This window comes from Chenopodium quinoa, unplaced genomic scaffold (assembly GCF_001683475.1).
Source record: "Chenopodium quinoa cultivar QQ74 unplaced genomic scaffold, ASM168347v1, whole genome shotgun sequence".
NCBI lineage: Eukaryota > Viridiplantae > Streptophyta > Magnoliopsida > Caryophyllales > Amaranthaceae > Chenopodium > Chenopodium quinoa.
The window spans coordinates 975771-986245 of NW_018742455.1; the positions used below are offsets into that span (position 1 = coordinate 975771).

The following is a 10475-nucleotide window of genomic DNA, read 5'->3' on the forward strand; positions in this document are numbered from 1 at the left end:
CTTTATTATTTGATTAATGTATGCATTGATGATTGATTATTATGTTTTACCATGGAATATTATTTATTGGTTAACCTATGCCCTAGGCCTTTTATTCATTGTTTCTCCTCCTACTTTTATTCTTTCCCACTTTTACTCTTAGTAGTTTAGTTTCCGTCGATAATTATATTTTGGTTACTTTATAATCTAGATTATATTAATTAATTAGGAATAGAAAGACTCGTTTCTCTGTGGATTCGAACCTACTTCCCTATCTACATTAGTTAGAGGATTTAGGAATTACTTTTGATTAGGTGATACGACTTTAGCCTGTTAGTTATGTTGTCTAAGACTTCCTAATACTCTTTGTATCTCATGAAATTGTTCCATAATTGGCAAATTTGTCAAAAAAAACTTTTAAATGCACTGTTTTGCGAAAAAAAACCTTTTAAAAGCTTTTTTGTAAAAGAAAATCCAAACTTAATTTTTTTTTTTGTTTAAAACAACCTTGTCCTACTAATACACTTAATTAACCTCTAATCTCTTCTAATTAACCTCTAATTCTCATTTTACTACTTAATAATTAAATTAATTTATAAATTAAAAAAGAAAACCCACCCCCACCAGCCCACCACAAGCCATCCAACCACCCCTCTCGCTCCTTTTCCCCCATTTGAGCCGCCGGCTTGAACCCATACCGCCGGCCGGCGGCCCTACACCTCTTTCCCTTTACCCCCTCCTTTCTTCTTCATCAATTTCCTCCAAAAATTCCTAATTTCATCTTTCTCTCTCCTAGCTCAATCATGGTTATTAATGGCTTCTCCATCTCAATTTCCTTAAATTATCTCACAAAACCCTAATTTATCAATTGAAGACTTTAATTTCCCCATGAATTTCTCTCTCCTCCTTCCACGGGAAGAGGAGGGCCCTTGCGGAAGCTTTGCCCTCCCCGACTTCTTTTGCGAGGAGCACTTCAACCTCCAAGGCGGTTTCTTGGGTGTGGGTATTTTCGTGGTGGGATGGCGATGGGAGTAAGGCGGTTTATTTCTTGGTGGTGGTTGACGACGGGAGTGGGCTAGCTGGTAGTAGGTTGTGGCTGGGGTGGCCTGGTTTTCGTGGTTGGCTTGAATGGGGGCTACGATTCTGGTGGCTTAGGCGGCGGTGGGGCTACTGCTAGGGGAGGGGGAAAGGGAGTAGGTGGCTGGTTGGTGGTGGACATGGTGGTTTGTATTTTTTTTTTCTTTATTTAAAAACTAATTTTATTATTAAATAGTTAGAGAGTAATTAGAAGTAATTAGTGGTTAATTAGGTGAATTAGAGGTATTAGGTTGTCTTCAACAAAAATTAGATGAGTTTGGGTTTTCTTTTACAAAAAAGCTTTTAAAAGGTTTTTTTTTTTCCCAAAATAGTGCATTTAAAAGGTTTTTTTTTTTACAAATTTGCCAACTTATAATTATTAAATTTACTAACAAGAAACTTCTTGCTAGAAGCATCTTCAGCCATATATTTAGCCTCTAATTCATCCCATAAAGACTTAGCAGAATCATTAAACTGATAGATATCAAAGAGTTCATTAGACATACCATTGAGTATATGGCCACAACAAATGTAATTGTCATTCTCCCACTTGTTGTGTTTCCTTGTTTCATCCCAAGTTTCCTCCTCCTTCTCCTCGGGCTTCGGAGTAGCAAGAACATAAGCCACCCCAATTGTAGTCAAGAAGAAATGCATCTTCTTCTGCCACCTTCGGAAATCAACACCCTCGAATTTGTCCAACTTTTGAATGTTGGTCATCAATTCCTTAACATTTGCCATCTTTGTTGGATTATACTTTTGGATTGTTGGGGATTTTGTGTTTATAAGGGTCACAAAGAAAAGCAAAAACAAATTAGAATGGAAAAACTTCGAGGCTTCCCAAAAGTATAATTCCGACCCTATACTACAACCGGGTTTACACGGAAATTCACCTAGGAGAAACAACGAAGATCAATTGTAATCACAAGTAGGATGATTACAATAAAATGTAGATAAGCCTTTGGATTTATGATGATGATAAATATATTGCAAAAGGTTTCAAGAAAAATAAATCTCTGATTATTTTTCTCAAGTTATCCAAGATATGTTCATAGAGCATATATATATTGAAGCAAAAATTCAGCCAAGAGCCACGAAAATAACTGACAAAACCAACAGTTTAAAGGAAAAACCGTCGATTCAAATCAACTTCAAGACCCGCGCCTGATTGGGCCGGCCACCGCTCGATTAGGCGGTTATCAGCGTCAAATTCAGAAATGTCTCGTGCCTGATCGGGCGGCTGTGGCCCAATCGGGCAGCTACCCCAAATTCTAGAAATCAGATTTCCGTAAAATTGCTTTCCTTCTCGCGCCGGATCTAGCGCTGGCTGCCCAATCGGGGGGCGGAGAAGATAAGCCACCCTCGCACTCGGTCAGCGAGCACCACCCCTGACCGGGCGGCTGACCAGGCAACAAAACAGAGGCAGCAACCTATGTCTTCTATAAACAGAGTTTTCTCGTTGCCGAGAGCTCTAAGCTTCCTTCAATGTAATATTTGCTTTAATATTCTTTATTAATTATTAATTAATTACAACACCTTTGCCTAAGTAAACTAATTAATTAACATGAATTATGTCTCTAATTCTCAAAATTATTCAACACAAAATTTTAACTTCGTAAAACTAAAATTGCGCAATTCTCATAATCTCAGATACTCCATAGTCATGTACTGGAATCATATTTATGTACCACAAATCTTCTTAGTAGGCCGTAATAAAATAGTGATGATAAGACAAGTTCAAATAATTTATCTGAATAGTGATGATTAAACAAGTTCAAAATTAATTCTAAATTACTTTAATTTATAGATGTGAATAATTACGTCTTTGCATTGCTATGTCATAATATATGTCACATAATAAGTTAATGATCAAAGGTTTTGTTGTGTAAATTTTTTGAATCTTAGGAAAAAACATATGCATGCATAATTTTTGGTATGATCATCCAAATATAATTAAGAACAATGTTATTTAAAATTGATCCAAGAAAGCCAAACTGCATAAAATAATTACTCGTTAAAAATACAATTAAAGCTGAACTCTCCTATCAACAATGTACTGTGTAAAGTGTACACATTATTAAGTTATAAAACAATATATCTCTCCAGAGTCGCACACTAGCTAGTTATTATTGTAAAAAAAACAACAACAAAACAGAAAATAAAAATATATTAAGTGAAATAAATCAATTCAACAAATTGATATGCACATTGACCGAAAACAAAACCATCAACCTTCTTAATTACCTTGGAGCTTCATATGAATTAAAGGGTTTATAGTACTTAGAAGAAAAACCAGAGGCCTTGAATTTTTCAAGGATGTTTTGATCAAAATTTTTAACTATCGTAGGGCTCAAATAATTAGTCCAATCTCCAACTTCCCCTTTTCTAAACAAAGCTTTGTTCTCAAAAAACCCATAATAACTACCATTCTTATTCACATCCATTTCCTTCAAACTTTCAAGGCTGCAAAGTTTGATTATATCATCTATGATACCTTTGTTTTCCTCCTGCTCCGAAAACGGGTAACCCACAAACTCCGCGAGCTTTTTCACATGGGCCTTCGGGTCCTCCTTTAGCCCTTCATATTCCATGAACAACAATTTATTTGGATTTTGCACACTCTCCTTCCAATAACCAAGTACATGGTCATCATAAGGACCAAATGGGAATTTACCCTCACAAAACATACCAAAATGCTCCTCTATCATATTATGGTCTTGCTCATTGTTATTGTGAAGGTCTACCTGAGGGTAAAAGTGCCATGACGAAATAAAAGTGTCCAAAGGATTTCGACATACATAAATTATTCGAGATTTTGAGGATTTTATTGATTTTGGAAGTGAGAAATAAGTTATATGTGTGGCAAAGAGTCGAGGCGGGGATAATTTGGCTAAATTGGGTAGGGTTTCATCACTAGTGTTAACATAAACTGTGTACTCGAAATGTGGAACAAATTTATGAGCATTTTCACTATGAAGTGGGTGTTTGTTAAAATCAGAATAAATATTCCGATTTACAATAGTATAGAGGAGGGATTTCAGCCATGTTGTACCGGTTTTAGGGAGACTAGCTAGAATGATATCAGTGTCAAATGCCTCAAATTGGGTTTGAAATAAGATTGATGGTTTAAGTCTTCTAAAGGGGCACCAATAATTCTGGTATAGAAATATGGGGAAAGCACCCATCCATAATTCCTTTGGGAGTGAAGTTTCAAGTTGATGTAAATGATCTTCTAACTCTTCCATTATGAGGGTTTTTTGTGGTTTCTCAGGCTCCATTGCATAGTTTTATATATGATCATGGTCTTATACATATATGACATGTATATATATATATGTACATGAATGTCATAATGGATGTATATATACATTATACATGCATCATGTACATGTACATATACAGGGCCGTCCTAAACTTTTTGGGGCCCTGTTCTAATTCTAAAAATTGGGCCCTAATAACAAAGATGTCATTTACAAGAAGTAATTTAGACTGGAATTTATACTACAATGAAAAAAAAATTAATCGAAGCAAAAAAACAAATAAACAAAATATTTAAACAAATAGTGCACTGCACCTAGAACTAGAGGTGTTCCGGTTGTCCCGACCCGATTTCCCGATGACCCGGAAAATACTCGGTGGGAATTTTTGGCAAAAAAGTTGTTTTTTCGGGTCGGGTACCCGTCCCGGGAAAATGGCCTTGTATCCGGGTCGGGACATGGGCGGATTTTATTTTTATCGGGTACCCGAATACCCGATAATAAATAAAAAAAAAATTTGCCCCCATTCCCGCAAAGGCCCAACCCATACTGATTCCACATTTCCACTCTACCAGTTCAGTAGTTCACGGATTAGGGCTAAAAAAAATTCGCCTCTTCTTCTCTCTCTCTCTCTCTCTCTCTCTCTTAGATCTGCTTTCCTTCTTCTCCTGTTCACTCGAGTTCAAGGGAGTTTAAGCCTTCAATCTTAGGTAATTTCTATTCTCATGCAAGTTTAATTTCGTTGTAATTTGTGGTAATCCAATTGATAGTGTATTTCGTGCTAATTGTGGAAACAATTTATCGTGGTATTGCGTTTGTACAAAATTTGTAGTGTATTTCGTGCTCAAATTCATGGTATTGCGTTTGTTCATGGAAAATTGACTGTTGAATGTTGATATGTGTCTTGAATTTGCTATGTGCGTGAGGATTTGTCACACCACTCACCAGATTATGTGCGTGAGGATTTGTCTTGAATCTTTATTAAAATGTATGGCATGAGGATTTGTCTCACTGTCTTTATTTGCTTCTTTTATAATCTTTCTATATGCAGTATATTCCTTGTATATTAACATGTATGGACTAGTTGTATAATCTGTAAGTTTTTGATGTATATTAGCATGTATGGACTGATTTGTCTCACAGTATATATCTTGAATTGATGTATATATGTTTGTTTTTTTACCAGAAAATGTCAGATTCTGATGACTTGATGGTGACAAATTCAAATGAAACAGTTGGGAACCAAAGATCTGATGATAGTGATGAGGCAGAAGTTTTGGAGGGGGCTATAAATCTGCAAATCTGGAATTAAGAAAAAAAAAACCAAAAAGAGATCCGGGTACCATGTCCCGACCCGAATAACCCGGTTACCCGGATTATTCGGGTTGGGACATGGGACAACTTATCAAGTACCCGAAACTCCGGGTACCCGGATTTGAACACCCCTACCTAGAACACACAAATCAACAAATTACAAACATTACCAATTGTTCAAATTCCAAATACTCCATATTAAAAACCCCATTGCCGCTAATCGAAGTTACATGTAACCGATTTCTTTTACTTTCCACTTTAAAAATGTAACAATAAACTCAGAGCAAATCACAAAAAACTGAAATTACATTATGTAATATTAGGGGGGAAAAGTAGTAAATTACACCTACCTCATATATGAGTAAGGAAATATGACTGATTTTCCTCGTTGAATGAATTTTGGTCTTTAACCGAGTAAAAATAGAGTAATCCAATTAGAGAAATTTGGATTTATTTGATACATATAATCAAAAAAATTAAATATCTCTTTCAATTAGAAGTAATTCAAGGAGTAAGAAAATACTACTCCATACTCATAATTGACCATTGACTTAGAGCTATTTATAAAAAAAAAAAAAAAAAAAAAAAAAAAAAAAAAAAAAAAAAAAAAAAAAACATTGAATTAGAGAGGAAGGTGGACCGGTGGGCAGTGGGAGGGAGTATTAAATTGGAAATTTCAATATTGTTACGGTAATAGCGTGAGAATTAATTACTAATTAAGGATTTAAAGATGGAAATTAAAGATTACTGTACAAGAAATTTGACACACAATTATTGTATGTTGTCCCTACATAAAATACCACTAGAAATTTGACACATTATCAAAAAAGTGGAGAAAATTAGGAGTCAAATATAAATTGAATTCTAATGGAACATGGCACCATTATTGTAGCCAATAAAAACATGACAAAGTATGAAAATTTTAAGCTACAAGCGGTGGTACCATGCTTGGTACATACAAAAAACGCGGAAAGAACATGTACCTAATTTGTAAAGAACGTACAACTATTTTGTAAAGAACATATACCTGTTTTTGAGAACAACTAAATGTTATTACTTTTTATTTATCTAAAGAACATCTGTAATATTAATAAAGAACATCTTGTTAAAAAAGATATTAATAAAGAATATGATAATATTATGTAATAAACATTATTTACAAATACCACCATAATTTAAAAACGAAAATAAAAAAACATTTCGCAATAAGCAACGAACATAATATTACAAATAAAAGTACACTACGCTGATAATAAAAGAATATGTAAATATGTTCTTTTCACTCTTTTTTGGTAAAAATATGTTCCTTTTACTTTAGGTATGTGTTCATTACAATTTAATAGTATGTTCTTTTCACTATAGATGTATGTTCTTTACATTTGTATAATATGTTATTTCCGCGAGAAACGTCTGTACAATACATGGTACAGGCGCCTGTAGGAACCACACACTGACAAAGTAAGGTTGTATGTGTATCCTTAACCTACTGTACCATATTTATGGGGATTGCAAATTGACTAGAGTTATTAAGGGAGCAGATAAATTTAAAAAATCATGAGTAAATTGACGCTTCATATTGCCGTACAAAGACTTTTTTTTTTAACAAAGCTAGGCTGCAAGTGGAATTTGGCCCTCAAGATTTTGGAGCCCTGTGCTAACAGACCCTTAGTCGGCCCTATATATATATATATATATAATAGATTGATTCATTGATAAAAAGTCATATAATATATTCGTGTTAGTTCTAACGATTTGAAATATTCGTGTTAGTTCTAACGATCTGTTTTCAAATCATATCATGCTAATTACTCGTAGTCCATGTTACTTGTTCATGACTCAAAACATTAAATTTCATTATGAAATTAATTAATTGTGGTTGTTGGCTTCTTACAATAATAAGTGCAAAAAATCCAAAATAATAACTAAATCTTGTTAGGTACCAAAGTAGTAGTCACTAGTCTCACTACTAATAATTTCACCTACCCGTTTCAAAATTAGTTGAAGTGAAAGGTATATTATTCTATGGTGATCATCAACTGAGAGGCTGGCTGAGAGTGGCAATGAAAAATATGTGTCACACAATTATCAAGCAAGTTTGGTTCCCTTGTCAAAAACAATAATTAATTAACTTTGTATTCGTCAATCTTTCTTTTTCTATCTATCGATGTCATCTGATGTTATGATGATATTAATTGACAATTATATTCAATTACGACGAATTTTATACGTAATATTTTACGTATCACGAGTTCCAAACTTTCTAGTGATGTATCTAAAAAACAAGGAATTTTAAGTTTAGAAAAGATGTACGACCATTAATTGGACCTGATCATCCTATCCAGTTGGCAGCACAATTTAGCTTAATCCATGAGTGTTATTTCAGATAATATAATACAAGAGGGGGGTGAATTGAAGTATGTTCCTAGTGCCTACTTTTCGTGAAATATAAAACTGAGTACTTTTAGGAACTTAGACAATGCAAAGCGGATTTTACGAGGAAACCTTCCAGGGCCCAACTGGAAGTAAAACCTCGACCCACCAAGAAATTTTCAACACAAACATTTCACTATAATAGGGCAATATCAAATTACAACCTATTATACACAGACCTTTCTCACAAGTTCCACCAAGGACACTTGCTACTCGATAGGACCCTATCCTACCCAACCTTAAGTCCCACACTTAGATTCACTCGTACTTCCAAAGTACTACTCACAGCTACAACTCGAATTTTAGAGACTTTCAAACTCCTCACACCCCAATACATAAAACACTCAAAACCCTTTTTCCCAATTACAAGATCTCAAAGAATAACTCTAAATACAGATCAATGAATAAAGAGATAAAACTAATATGACGGACACTTAAGATCTGTCTGGAACTTACTGGATGAACTGAAACAAAACCTCACTGGAACTTTGACCTGGAGGTTTGACTTAACTTTGTGGTGAAGGATGAAACCATTAAGCACGACCACTCAGCTTCATCAGCCTCAACTTTGAATGAATACATATGAGCATATTTATAGTACATCCAAATCATTCTTTTCGTAAAAGATAAGTTTTCTCAAAAGATATGTTTAAAAGATATTTACCAAAAATAAGTTTTTCAAAAATATATCTTTTTGTTAAGAATATATTCTGTCAATAATAATAAGATATATTTGGTATAAAATTAGATTTTATTTAAAACATATACTTTCCAAATATATTAACTTATCTTTTTCAAAAGATATACTTATCATAAAATCAGATTTTATTTCTAACTTATATTTTCCGAATATACTAGCTTATCTTTTTTTAAAAGATATACTTTTAATAAAATCATATTTTATTCTAAACTTATTTTTGCTTAAAATACTTTCCAAAAATAAATTATCTTTTTCCAAAAGGGATTTATTAGAAAATAAATATCTTTATTCTGTAAAACCAAATCCCTAAAAGATATGCACGTATTAGGTAAATATTTATATCATTAAACCGACTTTTAACGACGTGCAGACTTAAGTTCCGATTAGGTTCTGGAACTCTGACAGTCTCTGAGTTCCTGACAAGTCAGTAACTCTAATTTCATTGACTGTTTAGAGTTCACCTTGGTTTTATAGACTAGTTCCAAACTTACTTTTATGTCCAACATACTTACATGAATCCTAGAGGGATATACTTCGATTTCTCTATCTTCATGTTGTTTCTCTGAAACTCTTGTTCTGGAATCTTGTAGTATTGATGTATTTTAGATTTCAGGGCAACGTTCCACTTCTGGAACCGCATGCCAAGTTCCTATCAACGCAGACCAAGTCAACTCTTTAACTTGTTGTCTTCAAGTTCCTTTTAAGGAACGTTCCTGTTAGGGAACTGTAGGGAATATTTCAAGCGTTAACCCCTAGCTTGAACCCCACTGTGATCATACACTAAAGTACGGCGGCGTCCAAAGGGAAAGAAGATACAGCAAAAGAGTCGCCAACAAGTTTTTTTAGGAACTTGTAAACCGTTCATGAGGTGAAAGTTACACCCCTTAACGATCCAGGAGATCGTCAACTCCAATAAGTCTGGAACCAAATAGGGTTCGGGGATGAAGGTACAAATCCAACCTAAAAGAGATTGAACCTGCCCTAATAATAGGCCTCTACTTTATTCTGATCGTATTCATGTGCGCTTTCTGACTAACATACAATCAATAGGTTTAACCCTGAACCTGTTTATTTATGTTGGTTGAATTTAATGCACAAATAAAACTATTATTGGCGATCACTTGAATTATAATCATATTAACCCTAACAAGATTATTAATTATCTTATTAAGCGTGATTACAAGTACCAAATTCTCTTTAAACATGCATAAAAGGTGTGATCAAGCAATAACAATAAATATATCAAGCAACATAATAATAATCAAAATCATAATAATAATAATAATTAAAATTATAAAATCATAATCATAAATCATAATTAAAATAATCATATTAACGTTAAAGCATAATACTAGCAAGATCCTAGGCATGATACTAACAAGATTAATAACAAACCCTAGCATGTCACTAAACAATAAAAATCATGGCCTTAACCCTAACATGATACTAACAATCATAAATATTAGGAAGAACATAAAAGGCATCATAACAATCATATTTAATTTAAAGAACTTATTCTTTACCCTAAACATGATACTAGGAATATCATAATAACATCATAATATCAATGAGAACCATTAAAATACTTACTTTGATGCCTCGTACCTCTTTCTAATAACAAAATACACACGTTAGTAACTTCAAGGAAAATAATAATCAAAACAACGATTAAATTAAATAATTGAAAGAGAGATTTGGGACCAAACCCTCAGAAATTAAAC

General features: G+C 33.6%; 1 protein-coding gene across 1 annotated transcript; it reads right to left on the minus strand.

The window, feature by feature from the left end:
• Window positions 1–247: 247 nt before the first annotated feature.
• LOC110718183 (cytosolic sulfotransferase 5-like) lies at window positions 248–6841 on the minus strand. The gene has a single exon (XM_021896996.1). It carries the CDS (start codon window positions 4329–4331, stop codon window positions 3294–3296), a length of 1038 nt encoding a protein of 345 aa, XP_021752688.1. The 5' UTR covers window positions 4332–6841; the 3' UTR covers window positions 248–3293.
• Between the last annotated feature and the right edge of the window lie 3634 nt (window positions 6842–10475).

What these genes read in the sequence shown, in the direction of transcription:
- LOC110718183 (XM_021896996.1), bottom strand. Translation starts at nt 4,331, where the DNA reads ATGGAGCCTGAGAAACCACAAAAAACCCTCATAATGGAAGAGTTAGAA.